This window comes from Nomascus leucogenys, chromosome 1a (assembly GCF_006542625.1).
Source record: "Nomascus leucogenys isolate Asia chromosome 1a, Asia_NLE_v1, whole genome shotgun sequence".
In the NCBI taxonomy this organism is placed as follows: domain Eukaryota; kingdom Metazoa; phylum Chordata; class Mammalia; order Primates; family Hylobatidae; genus Nomascus; species Nomascus leucogenys.
Window position 1 is genome coordinate 89,776,780 of NC_044381.1, and position 23,984 is coordinate 89,800,763.

General features: G+C 48.4%; 1 protein-coding gene across 4 annotated transcripts in view; it reads right to left on the bottom strand.

The window, feature by feature from the left end:
- DPF3 (double PHD fingers 3) overlaps positions 1 to 23,984 on the bottom strand; it is a 282,508-nt gene that overhangs the window by 106,983 nt on the left and 151,541 nt on the right. For all 4 annotated transcript variants that reach the window (XR_004030095.1, XM_030812922.1, XM_003263659.4 and 1 more), the window contains exons 4-5: positions 9,029 to 9,156; positions 900 to 995 (exon numbers count right to left, since the gene is read on the bottom strand). Coding sequence is in view for 3 of the 4 variants with exons in the window: in XM_030812922.1 (XP_030668782.1) it covers positions 900 to 995; positions 9,029 to 9,156 (224 nt within the window). In the remaining variant the exon portion in view is untranslated. The remainder of the gene's footprint in view (positions 1 to 899; positions 996 to 9,028; positions 9,157 to 23,984) is intronic.

The window sequence follows — 23,984 nt, forward strand, 5'->3', positions numbered from 1 at the left end:
ATTCAATAAGCTCTCTCAGTGATACTAATGTCTGCTGAGGCATGAGAACCACGAGGGTGGAGAGCCCTGCCATGATTATCGTTGGCTGCAAACCCACAGAACGCCCGGGACTAAGTGCTTATCCATGGGAGGGGTAAGAGTCCCGCCTAGAGACTGAAGGGGTGAGATCCTCAAGCCTGAGAGTCAATTCTCCAGGTGGACAGCAGCAGTTTACTTCGGAAGGTCCCCCTCCACCTGGTTATTGTCACATGCCCTTGCAGACCCCTGATGGCCACCACAGAAAGCCCCTTCGGGCGTGAACTCTAGATTCAACCTGAATGCCTGGAAGTGCCTGACCAGTCTCTTGTTTTTATTCCTTCCACCTCAGTTTCCCCTCTGCCCTTCCCCAGGCTCTGGCTTTTTCCTTGTCCCATCCCAGGACCCCTGGGATGGTCTCAAGCCTCCAGAGCTCATGCCAAACCCACTGGGAGCCACCAGCTGCAGCCCCCTGCTACCCCAGCAAACTTCTACTCTGCCTAGTGAAGCATACCCCAAAAGCAGGTATCCTGACTCTGTCATTCTGGTGCAGCACCAGGGACAAGGCAGGAAACATCCGGCCTTCTTTAGTAACCAAGCAGTGGTGACAACAGGCACATTCTCCTCATATTCCACCCTCACCCTGATCCCAGACCTCACCACCCACTCAGGGCACCCCCTCTGCCTCCTCTCCTCCCTCTTGCCAGCTCTAAACTCTTCCAGGCTATGACCTGGGATCACAGCTGTTCTGGAGTTTTCTTCTTTGAGCGTTCTCCATGTAAGACCACGGCCACGATCTCCATCTAGCTGCAGTGAAGATCAATTGTTGGCCAGGCATCCCAGCCTCCCGCACCTCTTTCCTCGCTCATTCATCCCCAACTTACCCGTCCTCTAGTCCTGTTCTTTCGCTTGGGAATATCCTCTTCCAAATCCTCTTCTTCATTCCCTTCTTCTACATTTTCATCATTTTCCAAAACCCTCTGAAATGAAAACAAAATAGAAAAGGTGAGAAACGAAAGGCACAGGAAAAAACCATCAGAGGGTAATTTTAAGGGTGTTCTGATTTGTTGTTATTTTTTAACAAAGTGAAGACGCTGCCTTTGCTTGGGCAGTTGGGCCTCTGAAATGCTGCCTGGAGTTTGAACTGTTGGCACTACCAAGGCTCTCCTAAGCCCCTGGGCCCCTTCCAGACAAGTCCTCCCAGAACACTGACCGTTTTCCATTCTTTTTGCCCAGGAAGAGTTTTCTAACAAGAGACTATGTTGCTAGAGGCCCTTTTCTATGCGGGGCCAAAATGTTTTATCAAAACTTACTTTTATAAATGTAATGTTTCTTTTCGTTCCCAAAGGGCCACCTCAGAAATATGAAAATGTTTCTCCTTTCCCTGCCATTCTGGAACCCTGCCCTGTCTGATGAAAACAAGTAACTTCCTGTTCATCTGACCAGATTTAACACGAATGTGCTGTTCATAATAAGCCACTGCTTCTTTTTCTTTTTTTTTTTAAGAAAAATAGACTTTCATTTAGTACTGGACTTGTCATGGAGCTTAAAGATCATGAATTTGAAATTATGTCTCTCCAGCAGCCCACCAGTCACATTGCAACATAGAATCCAATTTCCATTTTGCAGGTGAATACGCTGAGGTTGAAAACAGTTCTGAGTGCTCCAGATCATCCAGTGAAGCCATGACCAAAGCAAGGTCAGGTTCATCGGCTCAGGGTTCCCCATTCACTTCTCAGCATGGTGGCTGAGAATTCCAAGATGTAATCTGGCATACTCTCCATGTAGGGGCCTAAGCACGTCGCTCCCTTTAGAGGAGGGAAGGAGGTAGGATGTGTTCCTCTGGGTTTAAGGGAGGGATAAAAGACTGTGGCAGAGGAACCAGCCCCACAATGGGAGTAGGAAAAGAGGGAAGGGGCATGGAGCTTACTGGGCTCCATGTCAGGGGGCCTAGAGGGTTGTTTTTGTTTTTGTTTTTGTTTTTTTTCTGAGACAGGGACTCACTCTATTGCCCAGACTGGAATGCAGTGGCACAATCACAGCTCAATGCAGCCTCAACCTCCCAGGCCCAAGCGATCCTCCCACCTCAGCCTCCCAAGTAGCTGGGACTGCAGGCACATGCCACCATGCCTGGCTAATTTATTTTTTGTAGAGATGGGGGGTCTCACTATGTTGCCCAGGCTGATCTCGAACACCCGGTCTCAAGTGATCCTCCCACCCCAGCCTCCCGAAGTGCTAGGATTACAGGCATACCATGCAGATGAGCTACCACACCTGGCCACCTGGGGGGTTCTTTATGGGCTCACTGTGTGATCTAGGGCAAGTCATCATCTCTTCATGCCTCAGTTTCCCCAATTATACAATAGGAATTCATTCATTCCATCTAGGAACATTTATCTAGTGCTGACTACAGGGCAGGCTCCATGCTAGGCAAGCTGCAAAATGGCTACAGTCCCAGCCCCAAATGGACTTTCCAGTCTAGGGAAGGGAGGACAGATTTAAACGATGTGATATGTCACCATATAATTACAACTCTTCTCAAAACAGTGGTAGGCAAGTTCAAAGTGCTATGAGAGGGTGTTAGGAGAGAGTTTTCCCTAATCCGAGGGCCAGAGGAGGCCTACATGAGTACATGAGCTGAGAAGTTGAGATGTGGAGGATGAGCAAAGACTGGCCTTGTGAATGAGGACAGAGGGGAGGGAGGGAAAGGTTCTAGGCAGAGGAAACAGCATAAGCAAACTCCCTGAGGCAGGGAGAGGAACACGGCTTGTCCAGGGAACAGAAAGGCCAGTGTGACCAGTGCTTAGTGGCTCAAGGAGAGATGGCATAAGATGGAGCTAGTAAGGACAACAAGTACCATATTACACAGGGTAACCCCATCTCCTCTTCCTTGTGGTGATGGATCAAAGATCACAAACATGTTGAGAAGGCTGAGACAGCGGCACACACTGCACCGTCGTCTGATAACCATCGCTGCTTAAGCCGCCTCCTGGATGACACCTCTGGCCTGTCCTCAAAGCAGGGAGCCCAGGGGTGAGCCACCAGGGAGTGATCTTCCACCACTGCCCCCTGGCTAGTATGTTCTGCTCTAAATCACAGGGATCAGGACACTTCTAGTCACTCAATCCATCCAAAGAACTCAAAACAGGTCTAGTAAATTCTTCTTTGACTTCTCTGCTAGGTTTATCTGGGAATCCACCAGCTGACAGCACTTAACAGGTCTCTGGGCCAGCCTTAACCATCTAACAGAGAAAAAGCATTGTCTGCTGGACATGACCTCTGGCCCATAACTAGGAAACGTCAGCCCCCATTCACAGTATAAGTCTCTTGAGTTCCTGACCTGTAGGTGGGAACACTAGCAAAAGCCGACCGAGACAGTGACAGGTCAAATGCTCTGCAGCCTTTGGGGCAAAGACCTAGTATAAATATAAGGTCTGGTTATGACTGTTGTTGCTGTTTGTAGAACCATCTTGCAAACTTTCCAGGTCTTGAAGTCACTTAATCATGGTAAGTTCCAAGTGCCTCGAATTTAAAGGTCATTGCCTCTGGCATCTCAGTACAACTCCGACTCTCATTTTTCATTATAAGGGTATTTATTACCCGCAATATGGACTCTGGGTTGGAAGGTGAAAGACTGGTAGAGGCAGCTGGGCTAGTCCCCAGAGTGTCACATGGCCTCCATGTCTGGGAGTAAACTGACTTCTCTTCTCCCAGAGGCTCCATCCTCCCTCTGCCCATCAGCTTCCCTGTGACTCTAAAGCCTCTGTCTATGCCCCAGGCCTCAGATGTGATGGCAGCGGACCCAGTGTGTCTGCATTTCCTGCGATGCGGCCCTGACACCAGAAGCCTCTCGACATAATGCAGGAGGAGCCAGGAGTTTCTAACAAACAAAGCTTGTTTCAGAGCTCAGGAAGCGGAGGGGGAGTCCTGTATCAGGAGTCGCGGACGGGGGCGGGGTGCCCAACTACAAAGTCAGCTGACCCCCCTGTAACAGACATGCATTCCTTGTCCAAGGACATTATCTGGAAAATAAACACATTTTAAAATAACTTTTCTCCCTGTTACTCTAAACAGTCTTTATGGTGATAACAGCGGTTTGTGGTTGTGTTTAAAAAAAAAAAAAAAAATCCCTTTTAAAGACCACATTATCTCTGGCCTAGAATACTGCAAAAATCTCCTGATTTCCCTCCTTCCATTGCTGGCCCCGCATCCAGTCTCCTCTCCATGCTGCAGCAACAGGATCTTTATGAAATACAAATTCACGGCCCTGATCAAAATCTTCCAAATGGCTTCCTTCTTTATATCACATGGAACCAAAAGCCACTTCCCTGTCCTGTGGGAACTGAGTGATCTGGTCTCGGCCCACCTATCGAACTCCTGGGCTCTTTTCTCCCTGGCACAATACTCCAGCCACACAGGTCTTCTGTTCTCTCAAAAAAACCAGCTCTGACCTGTCTTGGGGCCATCACACCCACTGCTCCTCTGCCCAGAAAGCTCTTCCCCAGGACCATCACTTTCCTGACTCTTCTCATCCCATAGGGTTGAGGTTAAATCCCTCAACTCGACCAGGTGCGGTGGCTCACGCCTGTAATCCCAGCACTCTGGGAGGCCGAGGCAGGCGGATCACAAGGTTAGGAGTTCGAGACCAGCCTGGCCAATATGGTGAAACCCCGTCTCTACTAAAAACACCAAAAATAGTTGGGCGTGGTGGTGGGCACCTGTAATCCCAGCTACTCAGGAGGCTGAGGCAGGAGAATCGTTTGAACCTGGGAGGTGGAAGTTGCAGTCAGCCGAGGTCGCACCATTGCACTCCAGCCTGAGTGACAAGGCGAGACTCCGTCTCAAAAAAAAAAAAAAAAAATCCGTCATCTTCCTCAGGAACTCTACTCTGATACTGAATCTTCATACTGTTTGTTCTCATGGATTTTATCCTAAAATGCAATTATTTTATTTGTATTCCTTGTTTCCTGCCTGTGTGTCACATTAAAATATGAGTGGAGAGGACAGGTCTCTCTTGGTCTCTGTGTCCCTAGCACCCAGCACAGTGCCTGCACAGAGGAAGCCCTCATGAAACTTTGATCAAATGAATGAATGAATGAAAAAGCATAATCCATTCGCTACATGTGTATTTTAATAATGCAAAGTCAATAAAAATACATAAACTCATTTGACTTATGGTCCTGGCTTTGTCTTCTAGCACAGTAGACAGCAGACCCATGCACTGCACGCAGCAGACCTTCAGTTTACATCGGAGATGATGGTGACGTGATGACGACAATACAGCACCAGCCCAGTGCTGCATAAGAAGAACTCAAGCCCACCACCAGCTTTAAAGGGAAAGGGACCCACATCCCCAGAGCATCAAGGCTCTGGGCAGTGGCTCTGCCCCATTCATTGATTCTGTCAAATTACATGAACTGAGCAAAAAAAAAAACTCTAGCAAGTAACACAGAGATGACAGACCTTGACTTCAAAAACTGAAAGTCACATACACACACACAAGGAAGAAAGCAGTAGGTGGCTTGAACACCAAAGGCAAGAAGAGATCCCTCTGGCTGGAGGAAAGATCAAGAAAGGCTTGATGGGGAAGGTGGCACTGGGGCTGAGTCTAAAAGATGAGTGGGATTTGTACACATGGAGATGGAAGAAAAGGCATGCCAGATAAAGGGCACAGCGGGACCAATGGCATGGAGGGAAGAAGGCTGAAGAACAGAGGGGGAAAGGAGTATTGGAAAATAAGCCTGAAAACTAGGTTAGGAATGGAGAGGACAGGCCCAGGAAGGTCATGCTCATCCTTTTCGATTTATTTAGTGGGAAACAACAGTTTTTTAGCAGAGTTTTGCTCTAGAACAAAAGGTCAGCTAGCAAAGTAGGACACGTCAGAGAGGAGAAGAACTGGGGAGAGGGCGATTCCTGGAATCTGTTCCCTCAGGCGTCCATTCAACAAATATTTATGGTGCACCTGGTAAGCACCAAGCACTGTTTGGGTGCTTGCGAGATATTAGTGAGCAAAATTGGCAACGGATCCTGCCCTCGAGGAGTTTACATTCTACTGGAAGAAAACAGACAATAAACAATAACATAATAAGTAGGTAAATTAGAAAGTACATTAGATGTTGATAAGAGTGATGGAAAAGAACAAGAAAAGCAGAGTGGAATCAGGAGGCAGGGGCAGGCAGGGCAAGGGTGTGGGATGAAGTACGGCACGGTCAGGGACATCATTGACAGAAGAGGAAGGCCGGGCACCGTGGCTCATGCCTATAATCCCAGCACTTTGGGAGGCCTAAGTGGGTGGAACACCTGCAGTCAGGAGTTCAAGACCAGCCTGGACAACATGGTGAATCCCCGTCTCTACTAAAAATACAAAAATCAGCCAGATGTGGTGGTGCACACCTGTAATCCCAGCTACTCAGGAGGCTGAGGCAGGAGAATCACTTGAACCCAGGAGGCAGAGCAGTGAGCTGAGACTGCACCACTTCACTCCAGCCTGGGTGACAGAGCGAGACTCTGTCTCAAAAATAAATAAATAATAAAAAATAAAAATTAAAAAATGAAGAAGGTGAGGGTGAGAGGCAAGTGGACATCTGGGGAAATGGCCAGGGCAAAGGCCTGAGGGCTGGGACAGGCCTGGCGTGTTCTGGGAGGAACAGAAGGAGATCGTTGTGCCCGGAGTGGAGCGGGTGAGGAAAAGAGGAAGAGTGGAGTCAGAGAGGGGTGAGAAGGCCCTGAATTTCACTCTCAGATAGCAGGGGCGGTAGCGGGTTCTGAGCACAGGAATGATAGAAATAGACTTAAATTTTAAAAAGCTCCCTCTCCTGTGGTGTATCTAGACAACAGAATATTATTCAGCATTAAAAAGAAATGAGCTATCTGGCCATGAAAAACATGAAGGAACCAGGCGACATACTGTGAGTCCAAGTATATGACATCCTGGAAGAGGCAAAACTATGGAGATGGGGAAACGGCCAGTGGTTGCCAGGCATTAGGATGGAGGGAGGGACTAACAGGTGGAGCTCAGAGGATTTTTAGGGCAGTGAAACTTCTGTATGATACCGTAAGAGTGGACAGATGCCATTACACATTTGTTCAAACCCATAGAATGCGCAACACCAAGAGTGAACCGTCATGCAGACTTTGGACGTTGGGTGATAATGATGAGTCAGTGCAGCTCATCTATTATAGCAAATGCACCACTCTAGTGGAGGATGCTGATCATGGGGGAGGCTACACCAGGGGTGTATGGGAAATCTCTGTACCGTCCTCTTCATTTTGCTGTGAACCTAAAACTGCTGTTAAAAAATAATTTTTTTGTAAAGATTGCCTCTCAAGCATTATCAGGGAGACCACTGAGAAGGCAACTGCAGTTCACACAAAAGATGAGAGCAGCTCAGGCCAGGGTAGCAGTGGTGGGTGCGGGGAGAGGGGGTGCGGGAGAACTGGGCTTATGTCGAAGGCACAGTCGACAGGGCTCCTGATGAGCAGTTTGTCAGGTGTGAGAGACAAGCAGGAGTCAAAGATGACCCCAAGATCCCTTAGACAAATAGAGGTTACAGTTAATGAGGATCTTCACTAGGGCTGCAGCTCGTGGAAAGGAGAGGAGGGAACAAACACAAGCCATGTTTTGGCAACTCAGTGGAAAAGATTTGACAATTCATCTTAACACAGGAATGGCAGAGAGGAAAGCCAAATTCTGTGATTCATTCAATGCTTTTACCAAGACTCAACTCTACCCAGCTTGGGAAAGGCCCCCCCGGGGACACTGGTGAGCATGACCGCATCAGCCCTGGCTGGATGGGACTTACCAAGCCAACCAGCAATGTATTATTCCATTATTATTAAATTAATTATAGTTTTAAATTAATATATACATTAATAATTTATTGAATATTAAATACGCACAATAGGTAGAGCATAAAATATAAACATTTAATATGTAATATAAATTTAATAGAAATACAATTTAATTTTAATAATTTAATATTTAACTACCAATGCTATTATTTCATAATAGGATTAATTCATATTACAATACTCAATGCAAACATTGTATTAGACAATGAGGATTCCAGACAAATAACAAATAAGAGATGGTAGGTGTGAAGTCAGGTGCAGTGACTCATGCCTGTAATCCCAGCACTTTGGGAGGCTGAGGCAGGTGATCGCTTGAGGTCAGGAGCTCGAGACCAGCCTGGCCAATATGGTGAAACCCCATCTCTACTAAAAATACGAAAAACAGCCAGACGGTGGCACATGCCTGTAATCCCAGCTACTCAGGAGGCTGAGACACAAGAATCACTTGAACCTGGGAGGCAGAGTTTGCAGTGAGCCGAGATCGAGATCACGCCACTGCACTCCAGCCTGGGCAACAGAGCAAGACTCTGTCTCAAAAAAAAAAAAAAGAAAGAAAAAGAAATGGTAGGTGTGCACCATTATAATCCTATTCAGTGAGAGCTTTAGAAGTGGCATGGATAGAGGGTAGTGGACCCGTGGGGACAGAGCAGCCATCCGCCTGAAGGGCGAGGACTGCATGGGCTTGAGGGATGGCTGGGCACCGCTGGGAAAGGGAATGTGCAGTCGTGGGGACCGGTGAGGCTGGGTGTGAGGGTCGGGGGTGGGCGAGCCGGACTCACGTGGCCCTAGCTGGAGCAGACGCTCCCACATTTCAAGCCTAGACAATGGACTCTTGGTTCCATGGGGACAAGGACTCAGACTGTTTTGTCCACCCTGTGTCCCTGGGACCCCACACAGTCCCTGTGTTCACTAGGCTCAACAAATTCACTTTGAATAGACAGACAGAAGAGAGGGAAGGGAACCGAGGTGAAGGCAATAATGACTCCTTCGGAAGATAGGTTAAGTCAGAAAAGAATCTGGGAGCTTCCTGGCCACCATAGAAACGAGGCAGTCTGAGACTGAGCCCCGGCCCTTGAGGGGAGGATCTGGAGCCAAGCCGGTGCTGGAGTTCTGGAAGCGCTATGGTTACAGGGACACTCTGTGGGGTCCCCAGCAGGTGTACCTGTATTTCCTGGATGCTTTCCTCCTCCCTGGCATCCACCTTCTTCTCAACCCCCTCACCACGGAGCAAGGCTTCCAGCGTGGTGCTTTCTGAGGTGAACCCATCCTTCTTCAGGGGAAGCTCCACTTCTGAAAAACAAAGATAGAAAGGCAGGTCAGGCCACTAGAAGCAGGCAGGGCAGGAGGGACAGTCCTGGAGGACACGCAGGGCCCAGGGCTCCTGAGGAGGACTCGGGGCCTGTGCTCTCTCCTCCTGGAGGCACAGGAACACTGGAGCCCTGTCCAGCTTTTCCATCTCCATTTCATAATCCAGAGACAGATTCCGACCATGCCCACACCCCCAGAGGAAGCTGAGCCAGAGCAGAAAGGGTGCGGGGTGGATGTGGGCTCACACGGCCATGCTTCTGTCTCTCCAGCCATGACAATGCAATGGACAAGGCAGGCATCTGGGAGCCTGGAGCCCTTACTGCATCCGCAAAGTGAGGATAGCAATGCCCAACCCCACAGGTGGTTTTGTAAGGGGAAATGTGTTAATTTGCGTTAAAGTGTTTTGAAAACTCAAGCAATGCACAAAGCTGGCAACCAAGTATGCTCATTCCCTCCTATCCCAGCTCTTGTCTGTCAACCCCATGACCTCCTCATGGCCATGCTGGCTGCCCAGCTCTGGTTTCCTTCATGAAAACCCAGGGGGATGTGACAGCCTCAAAAGCCACGGGAAGAGGAGCGAGGGCGAATGCCTCACAGGCCCCGGATGAGCAGAGTGGCCACTGCACGGCCACACCACGACCTTTTTTTCTGAAGGTATCAGGACTTCGATCAGCTACCTGGGGCTTGAGAAGAGAAGCCCTGGGGTTGCCAGCAGAGAAGTGGCAACCCGAGCCAGCCCTGCCCAGAAGAGACACCAGAGAGAAGCTGAACCCCTTCCTCCAGGTGTCCGAAACTCCTGACCTGACAGAGGGTTGGTGTGTTTCTTTCTTTTCTTTTCTTTCTTTCTTTCCTTCCCTCCTTTCTTTCCTTTCCCTCCCTACCTTTCTTTCTTTCCATTCTCTTTCTTTCTTTCTTTTCTTTCTTTCTCCCTCCCTTCTTTCTTTCTCTTTCTTTATTTCTGTCTCTTTCTTTCTTTCTTTCCTTCTCTCTCTTCTCTTTCTTTCTTTCTCTCTCTTGTCTTTCTTTCTGTTTTAGAGACAGGGTCTTTATCACCCAGGCTGGAGTGCAGTGGCACTATCATAGCTCACTGCAGCCTCAAACTTCTGGCCTTAAGCAATCCATCTGCCTCAGCCTCCCAAAGCACTGGGGTTACAGGCATGAGCTACCATCCCCTGCTGTTTTTTTAATTAAAGATGCAAACCTAAGGTACAGGTGATCATTCTGATTTACTAAAATATTTCTTCAACCTCTCCTCTGATCCTGGACCTCATACCCCCACACTGCCACAGTTTGATATGTGGTCCCTACCATTGCACTAGGTAAGCTGTGGGCAGGAACTATGATGCAGTGGTGCCCTAGAAAACAGGAGAGATGAATGACCTGCTCTTATGGGGGTATTGAGAGTTTAGTGTAGGGACTATTTACAGAGATGGGGAGAGGTGATTAAGGGATCCGACAAGGTAGGTTAAAGCATCCCAGGTGGGTTTGGGGCAGGGCGGAGGGTGGGGAGGGGCCACGACTGCTGCTGCTATTTTTGGAGGGACAGAGGGAGAGTGCTTACAAGAACCTGGAGATAGCACCATTAGCAGAGCCCCAGGACAGGAGCTGTGGCTTGCAGAGGCCAGGAACCAAGGGAAGAAACAGTGCAACCACTCTCTCCATCCATCCTCCATCAGCCTGCTGCATCCTCTCCCAAGGGCCAACCTTAAACAGAAGCGAGAGGGGAAGGGAGCCCCCTTCACAGAGCCTACCAAGGTCTGAGCAGAGTGAAGATGGAAAAGCATGGATCTGGAGGGGCAAACGGAAAGAGCAGCACCATCGAGCCTGCTCCACTGGGCTCTATCCCGACTCCAACAGAACCCTACCTGCACTTTCCACTTCCTCCACCAGAAACAGAGGGAGTCTGACCAATCCATGAGGAAGGGGCAAGCGGGCATCTATTAAAACTGAACAAATGCACACCTGTGGGTGACCGGCCCCCAGAAAAAAAAGGTGGGAAGGAGAAACAGCATCTAAAATCTCTTGAGAAACAAAGTCTTTGGGATTTTTCTTACCAAAAAAAGAGAGCAAAGGATCCACTTCCCATCGAGGAGCACTACCACGAAATCAGCCACCTCTGAATCCATCTATCCATTCAACAAATATTTACTGAGTGCCTGCCATATGACCACCACTGTGCTGGGACTAGGGACACAGGAGGTGAACCAAATAAAGACAGGCCCTGCCTTTAGGAGGCTTACAGTCCAAAGAGACAGATATTAAATGCTAAATACAAAATCAAAATGCAATTATGAATTGTCATAAGTGCTATGGAGGAAAATGACAGAATGAAATGTGAAAGAATATAGGTAAGGGGGTCTACCTTAGATCAGGGAGTCAGGGAAGGCCTATATGATGAAGTTACATTTAAGGCGAGTGTCAGACAAACAGCCAACTGTCTGCTTTAATGAGTTCATGGAATACGTATCCATAGCCTGCTCTGATGACATATTACTCTTTCTCCCAAGTCAGAAAAGTCTTCCAAATGTCTAATCTAAAGCAGTTAGCATGTGTTGCCTCATGTCCTGTCCTCAGTCAAAAGAGAACAGCTGGTCACAATCCCTCAAACTTATAATAATCATATATACATAGAGTTAAAGTTCATATTTTAGTATCCCCCTTAGCCTTCGCAGCACTAAATAAATCCTATTTATTAGTGTTATTTCCCAGAATGGTACAGCATTTTAGAGCTAGAAAAGACCTTATAGATCATCTAATTCAATCGTCTCATTTTGTAGATCAGTCACCTGAGACCCAGAAAAGTTAAGTAACCACCAAAAGCCACACAGCAGGATGAGAATGCAGCTGAATGATCTTTCCGAGTTGCCACTGAAATCATGACAAGGGCCCCCTCTCATTGTATTCTTATTAGTGGTTGACAGGCTCAGGCTGAGCCCTGACTGAGCTTTGGTACATCTGTGTATGTACATGCAGAGGGCTTGGCAAGCAGCAAACATTCAAAACTCAACAGCTGTTACTGCTACGTATCAATCCCCACTACACCCAAGAGCACAGTTATTAACCCATTTTACAGATGAGGGCAGTGCAGCTTATAGAGGTTGAGGACTTGCTTGATATCACACAGCTGGTAAGGGGCAAAGCCCAGCCTTGAACTCAGTCTGCCTCCAGACCCAGTCACCTAATTAGGCTGCATGGACTCTACCTTGTCTCTCTGTGGTCCTTCCTTGAAAAGTCTTTTTCCAAACCTTTATGCATTTTCATTGCATTCTGAGACTCACTCCATAGTTTTAATATTTCAGGATAAAAGGCAGATCCTTAGCTGAGGATGAGGGCAGGTTCGTGTCATGGTTTTGGGTTCTGCTCTATATGATCATCCCCACGCAATGTTCACCATTCTGCAACAGTGTCTACCCACTGTAGAATGTTCCATCAATAGTGAACTTTCCCCTCTTCCTTCTCCTGCTCCTCCTTCCTCCTCTGCTAAATATGCCTCCATCCTGCTTTCCCATAATTGAATCTACTCTCTTGGTCCTCTAACCAAACTTTACCAGATAGGCACAGTAGAAGAATCAAGAGGGAAAACAGAACCAAATGGCAAAAGTGAAATGGAAAAAGCAAAAGGGGATCTCCAATAGCATCGAGAGTCCAATCCCTTAAACAGGAAAGTGAAACACAGAAAGATACAGAGGTTCTCCCAGGGTCACAGAGACATTTAGTGGCATCTTGCTTCCCTAATTACCACAATAGTTGATTTGCTCCCACAGATTCTGCCTTCAGACAGCCCTGGAGTCAAATCCTAGCCTTACCATGTATTAGTAAAGGGACTATGGGCTAGCTAGGTAACCTAAGTCTCCATTTCCATATGTGTTAAATGGGTGTGGTCATAGTATCTATTTCACAGTGTTGGCGAATCAAACATGGTAATGTGCTACATAAAGAAACTCTAAAAGAATCCACACACACAAAAAAATAATGTGATAAATAGGGTAGAAGATGAGGCTTATCAACTTTTGTTTTATTCTATTCAAAACTTAGATTCAAAATTAGATCATATATGTAAAGAATCTACAACATTGTAAGTATCCTAAAAATGCTAGATGTTATTCCCTGAGTTTGAATAGTTTTGATTTCAATGGTACAGCTGCACTGTCAAACAGAAATGTAATATGGCCCACTTATGTAATTTTTAACTTACTAGTAGGCACATGTAGAAAAAGGAAGAAAGTCAGGTGTCATTAATTTTAATAAGATATTTTATCTGATCTGGTATTTCTAAAACATTACCATTCAACAAGAAATCAATATAAAAATAGGGATGCAAAATTTTACATTGTTTTGTCTGCATTGTCTTCAAAGTCTGGTGGGTATTTTCCACTTAGAGCGTATCTCAATTCAGACTAGCCACATTTCAAGAGCTCCATAGCCACAGGTGGCTACCAGCTACCATAATGGACAGTGCAGGTTTGCAGCATTAAAAGTAACATTAACTATGACTTTGCTTCCAAAAAAATGGAAAGAATTTTACTGTGGTTCTTAATGTCGCCCACGTAATAGCTGCCGAGTGCCATTCCAAGAGCAGAGTTCTAGCGGATCACTGCAAACCCTGGTTGCAAAGCATGATGGGTAAGGCCTACAAGGTCAGAGTGAAAGGGTAGCCATCCCTCCCTACAAACAAACGCAGGGTGCACTCTGCCTCCTGACCACAGGAGGTCCCAGAGTGAAGGGAGAAGAAAGATAACAGGTCCAAGCCCTTGCACAATGTATGTCCTAGACACACTTCTATTGAGTCCTTAGGGATTTCATTTATCCAATTTTATTTGAATATGGCCCATCTGGACGTAGGATTTAATAATTCTTTGAAAGTGTACCCATTTTGAACCTCACACAAATTTGGGGCCCACATAACCCGACAGGAGCCATTGAACCTTTAACATTAAAAGAAAATGGTCCAAAACACACACATAATTCATCTTTAAATTAGCCTGATTTTATACACATGGATATAAACCCATGGATCGTTACTCTCTCCAGAGCGGCAGCAGCTGTCACCCAAGCCAGCCGCCTCCCTGGGCCCCCATAAGCAGCTCTGCCTCTACTTCTAATTGGGAACAGAGATACTCCTTGGGTGACTTCCAGCACGATCCATCACACCAGAGACAGCTTCTGTGCAAACCGAAGCAAATCGGTTTCTAAATAAGAAAAAACCTCCTAGACAAACAAGGATTGAAGCATAGAAAGTCTTTTAAAAACAACCAAAAAAAGCACAAATAAAAGCAAAAAAAAAAAAAAAAACACAGAAATGTCCAGCAAAGAGCAATGGCTTCTTCTCTTTAGGGCTACAGACAGGGCAGCCATCCTCTTGGGTGCAGATCAAAGCCACAAGCTTTTGACACAGGTGCCCCAAGCCTGCCACCCAACGCACTGAAAGCAAAGCTTCCACTGTGTTGTTGGAGCCACCGAGCTCATTAACAGGATGCAGGCGAGATGAGTTTGAAAGTGCAACATGGGAGCACAGTGAGTAATTAAATCCCAGGTCATTTAAAAATGCAAACGCCACGAATGTCATGAGCTCCCCAAGCCTCTGACTCCTTCTTCTTCGTTATTTGGCTCAGGATGGAGGACTGGAAACCTGCAAGTCATATATGGATTATAATAAAATATGCCATATAGAAAACGGATTAAGACAGTTCTTCTTTGGGGAAATATACAAGGAGAGGAGCTGTCTGTTAGCTGTCGAGTTTGCAAGAGATACCATCTTTCGGGAGGCAGTGTGCTCTGCCAACAGACAGACTGCCCCAAGGGAAATTGTGGTGAAACACCCCGACAAGGCGCATCCATCCGTCCATCCATCATGGGCTCCCTCTGACGCAGGGGCCTGGAGATAGAGTTATGGTGCAAAAGGGAGGGAGAAATCCCACAGACAATGGCAAAGAATCCTCCTGCTAGATCATGAGTGCTCAGTTTTTTTTTAGCTGCCTCTAGTTTTTCTTTAAAAATACAAACGTGCAGTTTTCTCGTCTGGGTGCTTATTATTTTGAGGAGTTAAGCTCATCATATTTCCTTGGATTTATACATCAACTTACACGAAGGAGAAAGGAGCTTAAGAATCATTATTTCATTTATCCCTATCAGACTGTCAGACTCGTGAGGAGGGAGAAGGGAGAGAGGTATTGTTATCTCTCACCTCACAGGGGAAGAGGCAGGGGAGGGGGATCAGAGACCTGATTTCCTAAGATGGTGGCAGGCCCAAGGATCCATCTGCTCATTCCCTAGGGGTGCCACTTTCTTGGCTGCCTTTGACTCCCTGTTTTGTGACTCATAAAGCTCAAAATAGATGAGGTTCACATTGAGGACCCATCACCCAGGCTGCACCCTGCAGGCCCTGTTACCACTTGCTTTAGAATCTCAGGATATCCATACAACGGGAGGACTCATCCCTCCCCCGTATGGCCTCTGCTGCACCTACCCTCTCACCCCTAAGTAGACACGCCAGGATGGGTTCCAGCATCCAGATATCAGGACCACAGATAAGCATTCCCCCACCCCAAGATACAGAAAAACACCCACACTGCCCAAGGAAGCTCACCACTGAGCTGTCAGCAGACCAGGTAAATGCAGCTACCAGGAGGGTGAGGACGGGGAGGGTGGTGGGAGTGGACAGAGTGCGGGCAGCATTTCCAAAGGCAAGATCGGGGAACCGGGAGAGGCTGGTCAGATGGTACAGAGTGTCAGTTAGACAGGATGAATATGTTCTGGAGATCTGTTGTACAGCATGGTGACTCCAGTTATTAGTAATGAAAATTGCTAAGAGAGTCGATCTTAAATGTTCTCATGCACACACAAAAAATGACAAGAATGTGGAGTGATAGATACACTAACTAGCTTCATTTAGTCATTTCACAATGTATATATATATTTAAACATCACACTGTATGCCATAAATATATATAACTTTTATTTGTCAATTATGCCTTAATAAAGCTTGGAGGGAATAGAAAAGTAAATAATAAATAAAAATGCAGGCTGGGCGCAGTGGTTCACGCCTATAATCCCAATATTTTGGGAGGCAAGGTGGGTGGATAACTTGAGGTCAGGAGTTTGAGACCAGCCTGGCCAACATGGTGAAATCCCATTGCTACCAAAAAACACAAAAATCAGCCACGCGGGATCGTACGCACCTGTCGTCCCAGCGACTCGAGAGGCTGAGGTGGGAGAATCACTTGAACCTGGAAGGGGGAGGTTGCAGTGAGCCAAGATCATGCCACTGCGCTCCAGCCTAGGTGACAGAGTAAGACTCTGTCTCAAAAAAAAAAAAAAAAAAAAAAAAAAAAAAAAAAAATGCATAGTTCAAAGAAATACAACTGGAAAGTGCAAAAAGCTGCTCTGGGGTGAACTCTCAGCTCCATTACCCTAAAGCACACACTTGGCCTTGATCTCCTTATCTGTAAAACTGGGAGAACAAAACTCACTTCCCACTATTGTTATGGGGCCAAAGGAGATAACACATACGAAGTGTCTGGCACAGGTGAGATATGCGGTAAGTATGACTGCCTTCTTTCCACCTCCTACAGTTTCCCTCTCCTTGTGCTTTTCAGCAAAAACCTCTCACCTTTCTGACACTGTAAGACCACCAGATGTGGTGAGTGAGGCACAGCTAACCCCACCATGGGCATGAGCCCAGGGAGGATGGAAACAGACGGAATCTGAGGCAGGTAAGAGGATGGAAGAGGCCGAGAATGAGACGCAGCTGGAAAGCAGACGCTGGTGCTGCTCCAAGTCCAGGGTGGCCATTGCTCCTGCAGCTTCGGGGGAAAAAATCATGGCAGAGCCACAGTGGAAGATACCCTGCTTTATCCCTTCATTTGGCAAGTAATTATCAAGCACCTACAATGTATCGACTCTGTTCTAGGTGCTGGGGCAGTGACTCTGAAGAAAAGAGACAAAAATCCCGGCCCTCATAGAATTTATATTCCAGCAGGAGAGAAACAATACATGAAGCAAACAAGTGAAACCTTCAGTGTGACAGATGGTAATCAGTGCTTTGGAGGAAAAACAGAGCCAAGGAGGAGAAGTTGGAGCGTCAGGGTGATGGGAGGGGGGTTACACTTTTAAATGTGGCCAGGAAAGTGCAAGCCTGAAGGAAGAGAGGGAGGGGGCTACGCTGACATCCAGGCAAAGACGTTCCAGGCAAAGGGGCCTTCAGTGCAAAAGCTCTGAAGCCAGCCCATCTGCCTGGAGCAGGGTGAGCCAGGGGGATGGTAGGAGACCAACTTGGGGAGCTTCAGGGGCATTGAAGGTCATGTAGGCACCTGCAAGAATGTTGGCGTCCACCCCAAGTGCAATGGCAAGCCGCTGGAGGTGTTGAGCAAAGCATGATATAGATGCCTACATGTTAACAGAATCACTCTGAGAATAAGTGAAGGGGGTCGGAGCAGATGTCGGGTGACCAGTGAGGAGTTACTGCAAAATGTATGGAGCCTCTTAATGAGTCTGGTGCTTGGGGAGGGAGCTATGCACTATATGGACAGAGCTCTGTCCTCATGGTACTTTCACGGTGGTTCTCAGATGTGTCCTAGGGGCAGTAAGTACTGGGGAGCAGTTCCCTGAGCAGGGGGCTTCCTCACCGCTGAACCAGGATGGAGGCCAAGTGGAGAGGCTGGTGTCAATGCAAAGGGGGCAAAGGTGTGAAGCCATACCAGGGTGAGTCCACGGAGGAATGGTTCTTTAAGAAGAAAGTGGACCAGCCTAGGCCAAGGGCAGGGAAAAAGATCCAGCCACATGGGCCTGGCCTGGCATACCATAGTTTAACAGGTGTAGTAAAAGCAGAGAGGAGGCCTTCCCAGTTCATCTCTGTGCCCTGGGCCACGGGTGCCTCGGAGCTGAGTTCTGGGACATAGGAGTGAGGTCCTGCAAGCTGTGGTTCTGGTAAAGGTGGGTCCCACGGCCAAGTTCTAGGTCATCTATAGACTGGGGCCTTTTAAAAGGCTATAAGACAGAGCTGGGCATGGTGGCGCATGCCTGAATTCCCAGCTACTCAGGAGGCTGGCAGGAGGAGGATCACTTGAACACAGGAGTTCAAATATAGCCTAAGGAACACAGCAAGGCCTGTCTCTAAAAATAAATAAAATAAAATGAATAGACTCTAAGGCAGAATGAGTTGCCATTCTGGGCCAGATGGCACACACTTTTCCAGCGGGGCAGCGAGCTGTCTGCAGCAAATTCATTGTCGGTGCTGGGGACGAGAACTGTGTTGTGGAGACCCACCCAGCAGTGCAGTGTGGAGGTGGAATCACAGTGCCTCCTCACACTTGCCAAGTCCTCCACATGCCTCTCAGAATAACCCCACAAAACCACCATGACCCACATCTCACAGATGAAGGACTGAGGCAGGAGTGGTTAGGAAATTATCCAAAATCACAAAGCCAGTGGGTGGAGGGATCTAGACTTGAACCTAGGCCTGTGATCCCTGTTTGGTGCCTCTCCTCCTGCAGAACAAGGATATTTGGACAGGGAAGACCCCTACAACCCAAAACCAAACAGCCAAGATGGCAACACTTGGGCCCCCCAGGCCAGGCTGGGAAGCACAAGGGAAGCCAGGCTCAGCGGCCCCAGGCCTCTCCTCTCTGGCGGAGCCTCCCTCATCTATGAAGCGGAGATGATGAGAGCTAAGTCATGTTCTCCAAGGTTAAGATCAAACACCAGACACGTCTCTTTCCCTCATCCCTTTAGAAATCTTTACTGCCCATGTACTATGTGCCAAGCCTCATGCTGGGTGCTAGGGATACAGATGAAGAAACAGATGGGCCCTCGCCATCAAGGTGTCCACCTCCCAGTGGGCAGAGGTACAGGTGAGCAGGCAATGGCATAACTGGGTGATCCCTCAGACTCACAACTCATGCTCTACACGTGACTCTGCCAGGTCCCACTGCAAAACACGACTGTGGACACTCGGCAGCAGCCATGCCACTGCCCTGCCCGCTGCCTGCTGCCGGCCCACCTCCTCGGCCAGCCCAAGCTCCCAGAGCCCTGCAGAACACCAGCAGAGCTGGGGAACATGAGCAGAGCTGAGGACACCCAGACTTCATCCCCCAGTCCCTGCTCCTTTCCTGAGACTGACAGGAAGGCAAAAGGAGCAGGTCACTTCCAGCACATAATAGCCACAGCCTGAGTGGGAGCTGTACGCCCTGCCCACCTCGCTCCAGCTCCCCTTCTCATGAGGCCAACCAGAGCTGACGAAGCTGCCAGTGCAGGCCTCCAGATGGATGGCTGCAGGCTCTGACACTGCAGGAAAGAGATAAATGACTGGTCATTTCCCCCTGATGCACTTGAAGGCATCCATTCTCCCAGCCGTACCAAGCTCAGGCAACCCCCCCTGCCCAGAGACAGATAAGCACTGACAGATGGGGGTGGGAGCCGGAGCGTCCTTCCCCCTCGGAAGGACACAGCCAGACTCCTCTGCAGGCCGGGAGAAGGTCGCATTGTCCATTGGCTCACACCTGGCTCGAGGCTCCGCGGGTGCCTTCCTCCATCTCCCCCTTCTTGCCCACCCCCGCCTGGCTCATCCATCTGAAGAGCACACAGCAGAGGGGGAAGGCTGGGGGCAGAAGGAGCCGCTGACAGGCTCATCAATCTCAGGTTACATGCTTGGCACCTCGGCGTTCCTTAAGTTGTTCCCGAACTGGGAGGGTGTCGCAGGAGCCAGGGGCACTGTCTTGAGGAGAAGAGAAATCGCGCCGAACATCAGAGAGCAAATGGTGGAGAAGCCTGGAGACTATTAAAATGTGGGCCATGTACAAAAGCAGTAGGGAACTAATTAAGATGCAGGATTTTCAAAAGCTGGGGAAGTTGGCCGCAGCCTGCTCCCATCTGTAGAGTTCTGGCAGTTCGGCGTAGCAGGGACAGCACCCTGGGCGGGTGAAGCAGGCCTCATCACCCCTGCTCGAGCAGGCGACACTCAACTCCCCCCGCCTGGACCACCCCTTTGGGGGATACCCCTCTGCAGGTCCCTATGACTTGCTTGTTGGCCGGCCTATGGCCCTCTCTGCTTTGGGACACCTTAAGCCACTGTCATCTTCGGGGCGCCTGCCCTCTTGTCTGAGTTTCCCCCAACAACATGGGATGGGGGCGATCATCCTGGTCATTCATCCCCCAGTCATTGAAGGACTGCCAAAAACAGAAAAAATACAAGAGAAAGAACCCTATCCCTGGCTGCCCTCCCTCCCATCACCCTCGGAATTCGGCAAGGGTGGCAAAGAGCCACCCTGCTCCCCAAGAGTCCTGGAGCAGAAGGGATCAACAAGGCCTCGGGTGCATTCCAGGTACAGGAGGAGCGTCAACTGTAAAGCCCTTTTCATCTGCAGGTCCAGGATAAGTGAGTGTGTCGGGCCTTGAAGCAACAAGGCACCAGCTCCAGCAGGCTTCCCGGAGGGCTCCGTCCTTGGCATCACCAGGATCCGCTGGGAAATTAGCTTCCTAATTCTGTGCCACAGTTTCTCAACCTCTAAAATGAAGATAATATCTGTCCTAGACCATGGGGACCGAAGGTCTGGGGTTGAAAGATGCTAAATTGATCTATCTGGGCATTTACTTCAAGGGGACACAAGTAAAAGTTTGTTCCCAGCCTTTGTCTTTTCTTCATTCAAAAAAAAAAAGAAAGAAAGAAAAGAAAAAGAAAGAAAGAAAGTGAAGTTAAAGGCCTCTTTTTTAATCAGCTGGCTTTTGCCCAACATCTGCTGTGCTCCCAGGCCTTCTGGTGGATATTTACTCTCCACCTTTCTCTTCTGCCAGCTCCACTACCCCTTCACAAGGACAGAGCCCTTTTCCTGGGTAGATGGTCCAGGGGAGGCCCCTTGCTGGCACCAGGCCCCTGCCCAAGTCTTCATGTTGTAGAATTGTGATGTCTACATCATGAAACACCTTGCGTTCGCCTCTGTGGCCAAGTGCAAGCTGCAGAGAACACTGAACTCAGTTGTCAGTCAGTGGGGAGAAATAATGTTGTGTGTTTTGTCCTTCAGATGCCCAGGCAAGTAGGAGGTTGCAAGATGTTTATTCAAGACTGACTGGAGGGGTGACGTTTGGCGTGAGAAACACATAGGTCCAGGGATGCCGATAATACTTTCAAATTCCAAAGAGCTCTTCCCAGATCTTAGGCCCTTCCTACCCCCATGCAGACAGATTTTTATTTTCAACAAATAATAAAGAAACAGAAGAGGGATGGTGCATTTACCACACTGAAGGGGTGAGGACAGCAGGACTGGGAGTCACTCCAGGAGGGAATAATTTCACCCAGGAACAAATGACTCGATGTCAGCCAAGACCCAGCTCCCCACTTTTTTTGAGCCAGGGTCTCTCTCTGTCACCCAGGCTGGAGGGCAGTGGTACAATCATGGCTCACTGCAGCCTCAACCTCGTGGACTTCATTGATCCTCCTACCTCAGCCTCCCTAGTAGTGCCACCCTACAGGTGCCCACTACCACACCTGGCTAATTTTTGTATTTTTTGTAGAGACAGGGTCTTGCCATGTCACCCAGGCCCAGCTCCCCACTTTCCAGCCTGGAAGGTCCACTCATCCCACATGAGCAAAGTGCTTCGGGGGACTGAATCAGAAAAGGATGGTTCTGTGGCCCTGTCCTCAGATCTTCTTCAACAGCCCTCAAGATTCTTGAACGTGCACCCCCCTCTCTTTGCCCTGACCTGGTTTCCTGACAGAGCTCCGCAGACCTGAGGTCAGAGACAACTCTGACCCTCATTACCCCTGGACTTTGTTGCTGAAACCTGCCCATCACTGCTGGACTCAGGCAGGGACAGAAAGGAATACAGGAGGGACAAGCTGAGTGTTGACATAAATTTTTTGTGACATCTCCTCACCGCCCATAGGAGAGGAGAGTCTGACATGGAAGGAAACTCATGCCTTGAGACAATTCTGCTCCAGGCCAGTGGCCCCTCAGTCTCTCAAAGAGCAGGCAGACTATTCTCCCTCTTCCCCGCGGAGATGAGGACATGTCAGGGTGTGCTGATGGCGGAACCCAGGTGGGCTTCAAGAGTCCTAGGCATAATTAGATTCCTGAGCATCGTCTGTCAAGGGGAGCTCACACCAGGAGGCTGGGAGGGAAGAAGAGGAAAAGACAGGCATCCTCAGGGGCTGGGTGTGGAGGGGTACCAAGAGTGGGTGGGTTGGTTGGTTGGGTTTCTTCCAACATAAACTCAGCCTTCCAGTTTCCATAAATTTAAAGAGATGCAGCCCAGGATGGACAAATTATCACTCTTCAGCAAGTTTTGCCCAGAGCATTATATACAATGTTGTACAATTTGCTTTTTGTTGTGCAATTTGTTTTTTTTGCCACTTAGCAATATATCTTTAACCTCTCTCCATTTTTTTTTACTCATTATTTTAAAGGATAAAATAATATTGCATTCATAGAATATACAAGTACTATATATTTAACTAGTCCCCTATCAATGGATCTTCTGGAAGTTTCCATTCTTTGTTGTTATTACAAACCATGCCACAATAAAAAATATATATCCAATATATATTATATGCACATATTTACTTACAGAATAAGTTCCTAGCAATAGAATGTCTAGGTTAAAGAGCATGTGTGTTTTAAATACTGGTAGGTACTATTCATTGTACTTCAAAAAGGTCATATCAATTCCATTGCAATGTGTAAAAGAGAGCCTCTCCCTCCATCTCCATCTCTGTTTCCTTCACCTGCTCCCCTCTCCTTGGGAAGGTCAGCCTCAGTCCACCCAGCTGATGGTCCTCACCTCCTAGGAATTTGCAGCAAATTCTCCAGAGACTCTTGCCAGTGACTCTATCCTGAGTCACACGCAAAGTATTAGCCAAAAAACTGAGCTCTCCTTGAGCCCAAATCAAATGGAATAAAAATAAGAGATAGTTATTTTAAAATACTGTCCGAGTTAGCCCTGTTAACCCTCCTGAGGGAGGACATACCCCAAAAAAAGGGAGGTGTCCTCTCAAGTGGAAACTGCATTTTATGAATGATGAGGGCAGAGCCTCTGGAAGTTGGGCAGGTTGTGCCCTCAAAGGGACCCCCACCAGGTGCACAGAAGAGGGGCTGAGATCTAGCTCGTGCTCTACTAACCCACCAGAAAGAGCATCATACGTTTTATAAAGGTCCACCCCCCAGGGGGCACCGCCCTCCACTTTTGCACACACAAACCATATGGGCTAGCCAAGGCCCTGGATGAAGTCACTCTTCTGAAATTTTGGCCTGTGCAAAAAATTCAAATGCAAACTTGCGTCACCTCTGGGAAGACAGTGGGTACATTTCTTTGGCTGCGCTGTTTCTCATTCTCTAGATGGGCCCTGGCTGCTTGGAGGTACCAGGCTGAGGCTCGTTACCACTGACTCTAGGGCACTCCGACGGCCTCTTCATTCACCACCCACAGCTGCAGGCTGGCGTGGTGGTACATTCTGGGAGCCAGGCGCAGCCCCGGCTGTTCAGACTGAGAGGAGGATTGGGAAATGACAAGCATCTGCCCTAGGGTTTGCGGGGGTTGTTTTTGTGTTTTTAGTAGGCCTAGTAGTAGGTCTGTTTACCCAAAGAGGAGAACAAGTTCCTCTGAGAAGGTGCTCTGCCATGTGACAGTCACTCATTCCAGCCCCGGCTGTTCATTGCTTCTCAGCATCTGGGGGCTGGTGTGGAGGAATAAGCCTGCCTTGGGGGAACCCAACTTTTCCCCCAGGGCCGATCATCACAAAGGCCGGCACCTGTTTCTGCAGATGGGGTCCTTCCCCGGGACCCTGCCCATCCCTGGGGTGGACTTTCACCACTGGAAACCTG